This window comes from Calliphora vicina, chromosome 1 (assembly GCF_958450345.1).
Source record: "Calliphora vicina chromosome 1, idCalVici1.1, whole genome shotgun sequence".
NCBI lineage: Eukaryota > Metazoa > Arthropoda > Insecta > Diptera > Calliphoridae > Calliphora > Calliphora vicina.
This window is the reverse complement of record NC_088780.1, coordinates 38,227,004-38,241,083: the sequence shown is the minus strand read 5'-3', so window position 1 is coordinate 38,241,083 and position 14,080 is coordinate 38,227,004. Positions and strand designations below refer to the sequence as shown.

Sequence of the window (14,080 nt, the reverse complement as noted above, 5' to 3'; positions counted from 1 at the left end):
TAACTTTTTTGATATCTCTTATAACCGTTACGGTCCCTGGAAATTAGTTTCAGTTTTCAGTTTGTGTTTTGAGCCATGAAAAACCTTGGTTTCGGTTAAAACCGATCACGATATTCTAAAGAATATAATCCATATAGTGTTATAATTTGCTTTAGAGAAAAGGATCTTTTTGGGAATGCTACAAAACAAAGCTCGTGTCAAAAAGGCGATCAAAGGGATCGATGTTCGATTTTAATATGTTTTCGGTATTTAGAAGCAACTATTGAAATTTAGCTTTTTGCAAGTTTCTAAGACCATAAATAAAATAGACATCAGCTTGTAATTTATTTAATAATATATTTATTTTCTTCTGATGCTAAGTATTCGTACTTTTTGCTTTACAATTAGTTTTACATTTAATTATGATTTCGAAAACAAATTAATAATGAAAATTTTATGAATCTTAAAAATATCACACATACAATTACCACTCAAACTAAATATTTTTCTTCTTCTTCTTCACTCTTTTGTTTAAATAAAATAAGCCAACATTTAGAACATTTTTTTGTTGCGGTTTTCTTTTTTTTTGATTTTGTTGTTGTTGTTTTTTTAATAAATTTTCTAATTTGTTTGTTCTTGATTTGTTTGTTAAACTAAAGACATAAGCATTTAAAAAAAATTAGAATTAGAAATAATTAGTAGAATGTAAAAAAGAAATAATAATGAAAAGAACTAATAAAATATTAAATGTAATAAATCCGATAATTTTATGAACTATTTATGTAAATGTAAATTATAGATGTATAAATAGGAATTAAATTTAAAAATTATAAAGAAAGAATTAAAATATATTTTGTTTTTATTAAAGAGTTAAACAGCATCTAGGGACATTCTCCATCTGCGGTTTTTTGATAATCTGAAAGTGTAAGGGGAAAGCAATTAGTTTGAATTTCTATATGTTGAATGAGAATTTTTTAAAAAAAAATACTTACTTTGATTGCGTAGACAATTTTCAGTTTTTAGTATACAATAATTGGTAAATGTTTTGGTGTCACCTTTGTCATCTGTGCCACAAATTGGCTTATAATCCTGCAACTCACAATTGTGCACCTCACAGTCACGACCTTTGGGTGGGAAGGCGGCAATCAGGGGAAGAATGAAAATAGCCACTGAAAATAAAATTAAATATATGAGTAAATAATATTCTTAATATCTGTTTATTTAATATTAAATATGATTTTACATAAATTCAAACTAGATTTTGTTTAAAGTCAAGAAACTTCTCTGATCTAAACAAAACTTGATATATAACGAGAGAAGAACCTAAATTTTACCCGATCTGACTAATTATCTCTTATTTCTTTATAATAATTTTACGTTAATCATGACACAAATGTCTTATGTCTAGACTCCTTGTTAGGAATCTTTTTGCAACTTATTATACAATTATATCTGGACTACGCCAAGGGAGAGTCTCTGAAAGTTCTAAATACTTGACACTTTCCGGTAGAGTTTTATGCCACATAATTCGTGCGAATCGAATAATATTGACGACATCGATCGGATCTCATAACTAGTGGAGTATAATGAAAGCAACACTCGTCTTAATTCTGAAATCGGGGAAGAGCTCTTACAAAACCAAAGAAGCTATCAGTGTAACAACTTTTATTCTGAAAATACTGCAGAGAATTCAGAGGACTCTGTACATAGGCGGATTATCTTATATAATGAACTCACCCCTCTTTAATGGAATATGGCATTACATTCAGAAGTGATCAATTCCAGGGCTTCATGATTGTAATATTGTCGTATCTGCTGATGATGTTTCTATTGCACTAAACAGCAAATTTCATTCAGGGCTTGGGAAAGGGGACGTAAAATTGAGCTCATTACCTTATCGCGGTAGCTAAAGATTTCCCAACTATTGTTATGAACTACAACAAAAACAATTATACCAGCAAAGACAAATGTCTTAGTGGACGAAAGTTGATCACTAAATTGAGTATAATAGCAAGAGGCCCGACTTCTCCAAAGATCGTTCACTGGGTCTATACAACAAATTCGGTTGCTATCACGAATCAGTTTTCTCCGAGTATCATACATTTTCTGTTTTTATACGATGACTCCTGTTTGAAAAATGGATCTTAACTTTTGCATAAATGGCAACAAGTTTAAGGATCACATTCCAATCCCAAAATTGGCAACTGTAACAACATCTGAGAGCGAACAACATCTGGTTGCCTATCGAGTAACTCAGCCTTATTTGCCGCAATTGTGTTTGTAATGATAACTAATACTTGTTGGTTTCAACTGTAATTCAGAATCCGAATTATATCATTCGGAAGAAATTTAATTTCCACATTGAATCTGTTTTCTCTGTGCTGAAGCTTTTTGTGATAATAAATTGGAAACTGTCTCATTGGGCAGCGATTGAGAAAAACGATGATTTCTGTCCGAGAACGAAAATTGTAACTTTAGTCTCCCGTATTGGCGAGGAAACGAATGGATATTGAATTAGAGCGTATTATGAGCGTTATAAGAATGTTGGATTGCAAGGAATCGCTTGACCAGTGACCTATAAGTGTTGGTTTAACACTGACAACCAATCGTACCTAACCTATCCTTCATAAAATAATGACTTGTTTTGTTTATATAGTTTCGTATTTGTAAATTAATATTAAAAAGCTTTTATTTTCCAAAAGATATAAAAGTCGAAAATTGTCCTCCTACCATTAAAGAAAAAAACAATAAAAAAAATTCATCGTTCTGTATGCCCTTGAGACTGAAATTACCAAATCAGCCATCGTTTTAAGCATTCTATAAAAAGTTGAGTTATTTTGATCCCAAGTACAACAAAGAATTAATTTTGATTAAAATTTATTATTCAGATCTTATTAAAAAATATTTATCTAAAGTTTCATTAAAATCTTGCAATAAATAAACAATATTTCGCTTTCAGTTTTTTCGTTGCAAAAATCATTACTTTTGCACTAAATGAGATAATCAAAAACATTTAAATGGCATTGATAGATAATTAATTGATCAGCCTATGAAATGAGTGTTTGAAAAGGGTGCCTACTAATGGGTTAGCAAAGCTAAAATTTATGGAAAAATCAATTTTATGGGAAGTAAAATAAAATATTTTATAAAATTTTTATTTTTTATGTTTCTTTTAAAGGCTTTTGTGATTTAAAATCATTCCAGAAAATATTAAAAAAAAAAAATTTTTTTGTTGATTTTTCACGGTTATATGTCACTTTTGGTACCATTTCTTTTTTAAAAATTTTAACTCTAGCAAAAAATGGGGCAAGTACGGGCAGCTGGCAATTTTTGCATTAGATAAAGGAATAATCAAAGAACTTAATTTGAAAATATGGCAAATATGGAAATTTATATTTTTTTTTTTATTTTCCATCAAAGTTGAGAAACATTGGAAAAATGGATAGTTGGTAAATATCGATTTACCTGGACAAGTATAAAGCAAACAGTACAATTTTTTTTATTATTTTCTTAATTAATAGATCTATCAATAGAATCAACAATAATGACGATCCGTTGCAAAAAAAAATTCTGATTGTAAAATATTTGAAATCGTTTTCTCGGGGAACAAGGAATTTTTGATTTTTGCAAAATCACTTGTTCTACGGGCGCCACTGTGCGACGTTACCGAAGTCCGGTTAAAAAAATTCCTTTTGCTAAATATTTAAAAACACATTGGGGCACACAAAAGAGATTTTTATTTTTTGAAAGTAGCTATGCCATTAAAGAAAATTTGGCATGAATAAAAAATAGGTCTAGTTCGGAAGACTCTGAACCTCGCAGTAATATACATTTTGAAATTATTTTTCTTCTACAGTACTTCCCAATATGTTACCTTTAAGAAAAATATAAACGCATTGTTTATTTTGTCGGGAAAGATTTGGATCCGCTATTAGAAAAAATCCAGGCTTTGGTAGGTAAAGAACTGAAATTTTAATATTCAAATGCAAATATCACGTAAATTGGAAGAGATAATGTACAGCTATAGAATATTTTTTGTAGGTCTCTTCTTGCATCTCTACATCTCTACATTTATACATCAAATCGGATTGAGAACAAAAATTTGCCATCATTTTTAATTTTATATACCCGAGTTAAATTTTATTAAAATTTATTAAACTCATTAGCCCCACTGTGCAGCAATTCTTAAAATTATGGAATTGTTTAACAAAGTTTCAAAAAGTTTGAATTAGCGTTTTGAAAATTGTATTAAAACAATCCTCATTTTTGGCTGCGGATGGGATTGGCTAAAAATTAGATTTTGAAGATTTAAAAAGTTCTTATAAGACTAGCTATGTCCGTTCGTCTGTTCGCAGTATTCCATATAAATGTCCCCCTGGAATACGGTTTGAACAGTCATAAATATATTGAATATGCGTCAATCTTGATAAAATTGTGTACAAATTAGTTCTAAGTACTCTGAAATTGTACTTAAAAGTATGGCGAAAATCGGGCAAAACTTGTCCCATACAAAGTCCTGCTAAGAAAATTACCTGAACATTCATAATTGTGTTATAATAAATACCGTGATGAAATTGAACATAAACCAGTTTTATATGAACCTAAATCTTTCTACCAACTTTTGTGAGGACCGGATCCATAATTGACCCTACCCCGGTCCAATATAAACCCTAGACCAGCTACAGCAGACCAATTATCTACTTAGTTGGAACAACAACCGATTAACGAAACTGGCAACATCCTACATGTATTCTTGGACCCGCTACAGCAGACCAATCACCTACTTGGCAGGAACAACAACCGTTTAACGAAACTGATACAAAAATAACAACATTCTGGTTATAATGGCAGCATCGTACATGAAGACGCACGATACTCCAATAACAAGGAGTGCAATCTTACATGGGAAATATCGTATAAGATGGAAATGCTTTGTGGAAGCCAAATGCTCCCAAGAGGGGTAATGGAGAAAAAAAAATACATGATTCGACACAGCCGAATATCTCTCAATCTTACTTGTTTTTTCTTAAACTATTAACCGATTTTTAACATTTGTATAATTCTGCGAAATTTAATATTTAACAAGTAAGAGAGCTATATTCGGCTGTGCCGAATCTTTTATACCCTTCACCTAATTATACTTTAAAATAAATATTTTAAATATTTTTAGGTAAACAAAATTTAAATTTTTTTCCAGTTGTTTTTTCGAAATTGTTTTTTTAATTTCTAAATTTTTTTTAATTTCTAAATTTTTTTTAATTTAAAAAAAAAACAATTTTAGTTTTTAAAATTTTTTTTTTTAATATTAAGTGAAAAAATAATTTTATTTCGGGTTAAAAAAAAAATTTGGGTTAAAATTTTTCCGATTTTGACCCATTGTAGGTCCAACTTATTATGTAATTATACGTCGTTGCACAGGTCTTTGAAATATCTATCATTAGATATCCATATTGTTTATATTAATGATTTAGTAATCCAGATATGGGTCAAAAATAGGTTAAAAATCGAGGTTGTCCTGGTTTTTTCCTTATATCTCCGCCATTTATGGACCGATTTTTTCGATTTTAAATAGCAACCGAGCCGGAAGAATTTCGGAGATATTGATGTATGATTCGGACATGGCTATATCGACTCCGCTATCTATAACGATCCAGAATATACTATATACTTTGTGGGGTCGCAAATGAAAAATGTAGAAATTACAAACGAAATGACAAACTTGCCACTCATGCCACGAACATAAATCAAATTATTTTCAAATTTCAGAGCCGCTGCGGCACAGGTTATTATTATCCAACCCGAACTCCACGAAATTCGACAAAACACACTAATAAAGATACTATAGCAGTGATGAGTCCCTTAAGTAGTGCCGATTTCTATAGTCTATAAAATCCTTATAGAAGTATTATTCCCATTTGTGGGTTAATTTTAGCGATAGTACATCATATATCTACTATATATTCAAATGTATTACTATTTCATACTAGTACAACTAGTACTTTCAACAATTATAATTCTATATTGATAGACTGACTATGTTTGTGTATATATGTATGTATGTATTTAGTAGATTAAAATAATAATTAACAGTCGGTTCATAATAAATATTTGTACATACATACATATGAACATGTGTATATCGATCGCAACGTAATAAAACGTCGCCACTTGGTCTGGTGTGGTCTGCTGTTCAGTTCAGTTTCGTTCCCATCTATTAAAAATTCTAGTACGAAAACATTGTTTGTACTGGTTCGTAATCATTTATGAGGGGCGTAAATTGTTTATTATTCACTCTGCCACTCATCCATATATCGCTACATCTTGTGGCATGTTTTATTAATGACTTATAATTCTGTAGTATTTAGTTTTTGTTTCTTTTGCTTTTCTTTCATTAAAATCATCGCGTAATAATCATAAAAATTTAATAAAAATGAACTCTGAATAAATGCCTTCATTTAATCTATTTGCTCAAACGCAAAAAAGAAACTATATATTTAAAACAATAAAAAAAATTCTTTCTATTTCGCCCATTGAATATAGATGGACCCATTTTTTTTCTTAAGATTAAAAATATAGTTTTTTGTTGTTGTTTTAAATGTACTTGAGAATATTTTTCTTAATTTATTTATTATCATTTTCAATTTATTTTCTATATTGAAGACAGTTTTTTTTTTGTTGTTCATTATAATTATTTGATAATACATCTATCTTTATATAAAATAGTTTTAGTAATAATGATTTCATTTGTTTATTTGCGTTTTTTTTTTGCTGGTTTATGGTAGTTTATAATTGAAAATAATTTCGTATGTTTAGACATTTTTTTATGTAGTTTTATGTTTAGATTAAGGTCGGGCATTGAACTTTAATTTCGCACGCATTAGTTGCGAAGTCAAAGAACTTTCAAGGAATTGTCTGGCGATTTATGAAATGATGCCAACGTAATGTCTGCTGATGATATTTTATTAATATATACTTTCAAACATGTGCAGATTTCATAAAATAATTATTCAAACGGAGGGTCTCCTTAGTCGCCTTTAGGGATATATACTATCCTCTAACTTTCCGCTTAAAAAGAGAGATATTTACTTTAGGGTGGATTTAGTTATAGGTAACGAACGTACGCAAAATAGAAGTCAACTTTGGCTGACAGCAGTGAAATATAAAAATATGCGAAATGGAACGGAATATTTAAAATCGATTAATTTATTTTAAAAGTGTATTAATGTAGGTCTCTATCCGGTATTTAAACAATAAAATATCTCAATTGTTTTTGTTTAATTGGCTTAAGTATCGGTCGCGAACGTACGATTTTTCCATATGTTTTTTATTATTATTAGCAAACATTTTCCAAAAAAAAATATTTTCAAATTTCCTTAACAAACAAGTAAAAAAGTATGGTCCGTCAAGCCTACCCTACACTAAGTAAATGAGCAGAAACATTTTTCTTTTAAAAATTCAATAATTTATATTCGAAGTGGGCCTTATATGGGGGCTAGGTGAAATAATGGACCTATTTCAGTCAGTTTCAATAGGCTTCGTCCTTTGGCCGAAAAAATTATATATAGCAAATTATATCGCAATATCTTCAATAAAACACGAGAAAAAGTATGGTTCGATATGGTTACGACAACTATATTATGTTCGTTGTAACAATATATTGTTGTCGTAAACATATAATTGTTGTTTTAATTTAATTTAAACAATATTTTAGTTACTGTAACCATTAAATGTTATAAATATGAGTATGGTTCACCGAATGGTTCGGACAACTAAATAATGATAAATAGGTAAACATATTATGTTATGTGCAACCATTAAATGTTAAGTTTCTCTACGCGTAGTCATAATATGTTTAAGATGTAAACATAATGTATTTCCAACAACTAAATAATGATAAATAGATAAACATATTATATTATATTATGTAGTCATAATATGTTCAAGATGCAAACAAAATATGTTTACTTTTAATAGTCTTTTTTCCCACCATTTGTGAGTGCCTGTAATTCCCATTCGCTCTATTGTTTTATTTGTATATTAACTTTCCTAAAGCGAATAACAATAAATTTTAGTGAATTTATCAATAATATTATCAATAATATTTAATTGGGAATTTAGTACCTCAAAACTAAAACCTATTAAAATAAAATTTTGTATTTATAAAAATCAATTTTAATAATAATATGATTACTTTCGATCATAATATGATTTCATTCATAATATGATTTAAGTGGGTCATAAATATGATTACTTTGGGTCATATTATGATTGATTTGTATCATAATATGATCATTTCAGAACATATTATGATATTTCATGATACCAATAATGATCATAATATGTTTTGGACTACAAGCATAAATCTGATCATAATATGTTGCTCTTAGTTTATGGTTACCACAACCATGTTTTTTCTCTGCGTGTGGTCGACTAATCGTAGGAAATACAAATTTGTCAAAAAATGCGAAAGAGTACCTTTTGTTCTGCGGCTCCTTAATGTAAGTACGAAAATCATTAAAACATTTGTCAAAATCATAATGGAAAACTTTCGTTTTTTTACAAAATCTCTTTTTTATCTCTTCAAGGATATACAGGAGAATAAAAGTAGGTCAACATCTTCCATTTGGAATAATTTTTAATTTATTTTAGCTTTTGAAAGGATTTTGAAATTATTTTTCTTTTATAATACATATTTTCTAAAAATTATTCGAAACAAATTTCGAAAAAAACGTAAATTTTTAATTTTGCTCAAGTTATTTTTTTATAATTACTCTGTAATAATTCAAAGAAAACCTATTGTAAAGTAATTTTAGACAATTGGCAAATCGGAATGCATTGTCAACCCTGCCGACAATCTTTATTGTGTTGGGAAGCCATTAGTTATTAATTTGATGTTAATTAAAACTAATTTAATACTCATTTAAATTTTAATTTTAAAATTCAAATATCTTGTAAAGTGTAAGATATAATATAGCTATAATTCTATTCAAATCAGCCAGAGACTCAGTCCCACCCTGGCCATTAAAAGGCCAAATTTAAAACTTAAACAGCTACACCTCTTCTATATTCTATATGGGAATATAGAAATTTTATTGAAATCGGGCTATTCGTTTAGATAATACAGATATATATTTTTTTTAAATTCTCCCACTGTGCAGTAGTTTAGCAATAACGATTGATTTTTGCCAAAATTATAAAATTCATTTCATAAAATCGAATAAAAATGTTCTTTCGTTATTTTGAGGAATTGAATGAGCTATTAGATTTATAAAAACAGACTTTCAAAAAATTTTGATCCAGATCAAAAGATCTAGATCAAAATCGGGAAACTCCTTTATACTAATTTTGATAACCAATTGTACCAATCAGCATTAGAAATTGTACTTTTGCGACTGTATTGTACCAAAACTAGGAAATATTTTTCCCGAGAATATTTTTTTTATAAATTCCAGTGAGATTTTTTTAAAGTTACAATGAACAGTTGTAATGAATAAATTTGGATCGATTCCATTACATCCATTCATTCTTTTGGTTCTAGCAACAGATATGCTGTTAATAATGAAGCATCGTAGTTTAAATTATCGAATTTTTGTCACCCATCTAACATTTTTTAGCCACAGCAAAAAAATTCTGTCATTAAGAATAACAAATTCTATGGATATTCATATTCAACAGAAAATAATGGCTTAAATTTGTTTGAAAAGCAAATTTTTGGTTTGAAAAACTCTTAAAATTACGAGTGTGACAAGACTAATCAAATGCCGCTATTTCTTCTTTATTTCAAAAACTCATAATAAGTATAATTTTATAAATTTTAGTGTTAATATTTTGGTATAAATGTTAGAGAACATAAATTCGTAAATTGGTTTTAATATATTAACTGTGAAATAAATTTTCAAATTGTACCAAATGAGTCATTGGTGTACCATTGTACTTTCTAAGATCAAATTGTACCAATTTTGCCATCCGTGTTCCGTATGTAACACATTGAAATATTCATCGCAGACCCAAAAAAGGAAATATGTATATTCTGGGTCCTAATGAAATTCTAAGCCGATCTAGCTATGTCCGTCCGTCAATTTGTTGTTGAAAACACGATAGGGCCCAAATCAAAGAAGCTAGCTGGATGAAATTTTCCTCAAATACTCTCTGTTTGTTTAGTATTGAAAATGGGAAATATCGGTAGTCATTTATTATTATTATTATGCGGCAATCCTGATAAAATTTTGAAAACATTTTTTCAAAGTACTTTGATATTACACTGTCCCTAGTCCCCATTCAAGGTCCCTCTCAGAAGATGTCTTGAACATTCATAATGAAATTGGATCTTTCTACTAACTTTTGTGAGGATCGGTCAATAATTGACCCTAACCCCTCCATATAACAGAAAAACATTTTATTGTCACATATTGGATGTTAGGATTAATCGGTTAACCAATTAATTTTGGTCGGTTAACTGTCCGAATTATTTAAAATTTCCGAATTTCAAATAACTAACTAACTAAGAAATATAGTTTTAAACACACAAATTTTATTTGTTAACTCATGAACATTCCCTTCTAGCAATAGTTTTTTTTGAAGTATAGCTCAATAAACTGAAACTAAGGAATTTGAAAATGGCTTTTTTTCTAGAATGTTTCATGATGAACTTTGTCCTAATTAGTCGGAAAAATACACAATAATAGACGAAACTGAAGACATTACTAAAACGAGTCTTTTATCAGAACCTAACGAAAGTATTAAAAGTATTCAAAATCTATAAATTCAAAAAGGACTCCAATGGTATAATGGTGGATTTTATATGCTTAAAAAAAACTGAACAAAGAACCGACAAATTTAAATTTTTTTCGATGTCCTCAACATCTACAATCACATGTTTATATAAAAAGGATCTCAAATACCATATTTTTTTGCTATTATTTAGTTTTTTTAACCGATTAAATCTGAACCCCGATTAATTATTCGTTCGATTAACCGATTAAACCAGAAACTTATTCTTGTTTAAAGATTTTTCTATTAATTTATATTAAAGTTGGTATTATAGAGATAGAGGAATATTTTTCTGAAGTATAAACAAAATTGCCAAATAAATTAGAGTACTTAATTACCATATTATTACAAAATATCTTAAAAATTCCTTGCAGTTGAAAAGTCTCGACTTTCTCGATTTCAAGAGTCATTTGATATAATAGGCCTATTGACTAATAATGGCGGGATTTTAAAAATTATAATCCATGATCCTTGGGGCTTGGGGCTTGTGTATATAGATTATTTGTCTCAATTTTTCCTAACTAAATTCTTTTGGGAAGAATTTTATTTGTTTTATAAAAAACTGAAATACTTTGAATACGTTTTCCGAATCCGAAAATATCCAAATGTGTAATATCAGATATATTCATTATAATTTTGGTATTGAAAATCAGCAAAATCGGCCTATGGTATAACCAAAAACCACGGAAGCTGCCAGATAAACTGAAAACACTTACATCTGTCAAATCATAAATTACCGAGATATAAACAAAACCCGGTGTAAATAATCCTGATTATTCGGTTCTTTTGAAATACCTAATAGGTATAAAAAACAATAACTATTTGTTGAATGATGCTTATTTTCGATTAGGAGTGCCTTTTAATTTGAAAATATTTTTGCCTATATCTCGGGTACTATTTTCTGTACATACAGAATACATAAATATAACAAATAAATGGTATTCTAAAGGCCTTTCCAACGAAATTGAATGCAACTTAAAATTTAGAAATATAAGCTAATATCTATTGTATAAAAAGCTGATGATGAATCGGGATAAAAAAGTTTTTCTTAAAATTTTTTTTTTAATTGTCTTAGTTCAGCTTAGCATATTTGACTTATCTTACTTTAGTTTGTCTACTATTACATCAGTTTTCCACAATTTCTTTATAAAAATAGTTAGTCTGCTTTTACACAGGGCAATTTTTCTTGCGCAAGTCTAGAGTTTATAGGAGAGAGAGGCAAGAAGAAAGAAGAGGGGTACACACTTGCTTGTACTGGCAAGTCTCTTCAATTCTCTTTTATTTTCTCATTTTCAATATGGCGTCTATTAGGTTTTGATATACAAAATTGCTCACAGACTTGCTGTGTGTAAACAGACGAGCAAGTTTAAAAGGGAATCGACGAGACTTGCTTCAAGTAAACTTGCCCTGTGTAAAAGCAGACTTAAAGATTTTATAACCAATAAATTTCACTTACTTGCTAAGAACAATGCGAGCAGCTTCATTGTGATGTTGTTAATCCTTAAAGGTTTCTGCACAGCAAAATTAATCCAAATAGTTTATGATGTTAATCCCAATATATATATACTTAGTAATCCAAAGATATTTAAACGAATTACTTATGTTTAAATAACAATTTGTATATTTTATGTTAAATATATTTTTTTAATTTAATACTTTTTTATTTTTTGATATTATTATTTCTTTTAACAATGTTTAATTCACAGTCACACGTTTTGGGTTCTTTTATTGGTAATTAATATTTAAATATTAAACATTAAAGGGTTCAGAGCATTACTAAAGAATACACATGACACGATCACAGCAAATTGCAAACTGATCGATACAAAAAATTCAATCGTTCACAGAGGCTGACTGACGCTGATGATGATGATGACGATGCTGTGCTTAAGAAAATTTAAGCAAAAAATAAATAAAAAATTCGCATAGAAAGTTCAATTGATCTTAACCACAGTATTCGAGATGATGCTGCTGTTGCTGCTGCTGATGAGGAGGAGGCGAAAAATGACGACGACAACGATCTCTCACGAAAAAGGCAAAACAAAAAAAAAAGCAGAGTCTTTATGTTGCGATCCTCAGCATGTATCGAATTATTAGATACAAAAAGATAAAACAGGATTTTGGTACTTTAAATTCAAAGAATTTCTTTTAACACAACCGGTAAATATGTTTTTTTTCTGCAATTTTTTTTTTTGGTTTTTTTGCTGTTAATTTATGGGATCGTTGTGTGTGTTTTTTTTTCGTATTTTATTTGCTGTTGCTGAGATCCCTTTTTAGTGTTTTTTTTCGAAATTTGTTTAAAGTAACGTTTTTCAATGTTGAATGTGTATCTGAAAAGCGCGTGGTAAGATTGTGTGTGTGAGATTGATATTTGATATTCGTTGGATTTATACTGGATTTTGGATTTTTTGTATTTTCGGGTTCCTTTTGGTTTTTTGGGGGGAATTTTTTGTATAGAACGATCAGAAATAAAATACACTATAACACGATAGATGTTTAAAGAAGAATCACAGTGATTTGTGCAAAGTTTGTTAGTTTTATAGAATTTTTATTGAGTTTCTGCTTCAGTTGAAATAAAAATATTATTTTTTTTTTGTTTTATTTTCATTAAATGTGCTGTTGTTGCTATTTATTGTTGCTGTATTGGTTAAGTTTTTTTTTATTTTTTTTTGTTTCATTTAAATTTTATAGTAAATGTATCTTTTGGCTGAATGTATGAGTGAAACTTATATTTTAAAGATACTTTATGTATTTATTTGTATTGTTGTATTTAACAAACTGTACTCGTTAGTTATTCAGTAAAACTAAATGTTTACTTTTAAAATGTATTTATTAAAATAAATTTAAAATTTCTTTCGAATTTTTTGGAATTATTTATTGAATTGTGTTGAAATTTCTTTAGCGTTCGATATAATACTATGTGTTAATTCATACGCGCTTCAAAGATTACTAATTTTGTGTTTCTCTGTCCAAGACCATATTCGTTTCAAGGAAATCTTAATACATACTTGTACACATGATATTTAGTTCTCAAACTGATGATAATAATGTTCACAAATATAATAATATTTCGCTTCAATTCTATGATGTCTTGCGGCTGTCCTTATCAGTTGAAAATATTGTGTGTGAAATAATTTAACAACCATCATCTTTTTGGATCGTCAATTTCTTTTGATCTTGCCTACATTCTAAGTATTTCATTTTCATTTATACTTTCTATATATTTTTGTTTCATTTTACTTTTTCATAACCATTAAATGTGATTGGTCAGTCATAGCGTCATCGACTGTCAATTTGAAATTAAATTTATAAGTTTATTATTATTTTTTGT

The 14,080-nt window shown here is 28.6% G+C and overlaps 1 protein-coding gene across 1 annotated transcript; it reads right to left on the bottom strand.

Moving 5' to 3' along the window:
* Positions 1 to 316: 316 nt before the first annotated feature.
* Positions 317 to 12,379, bottom strand: peg (pegasus). Its single transcript, XM_065498394.1, has 3 exons — positions 12,206 to 12,379; positions 972 to 1,148; positions 317 to 895 (listed from the first exon to the last, which is right to left on the bottom strand). The coding sequence occupies exons 1-3, from the start codon at positions 12,231 to 12,233 to the stop codon at positions 861 to 863; spliced, it is 240 nt and encodes a 79-aa protein (XP_065354466.1). The 5' UTR covers positions 12,234 to 12,379; the 3' UTR covers positions 317 to 860.
* Between the last annotated feature and the right edge of the window lie 1,701 nt (positions 12,380 to 14,080).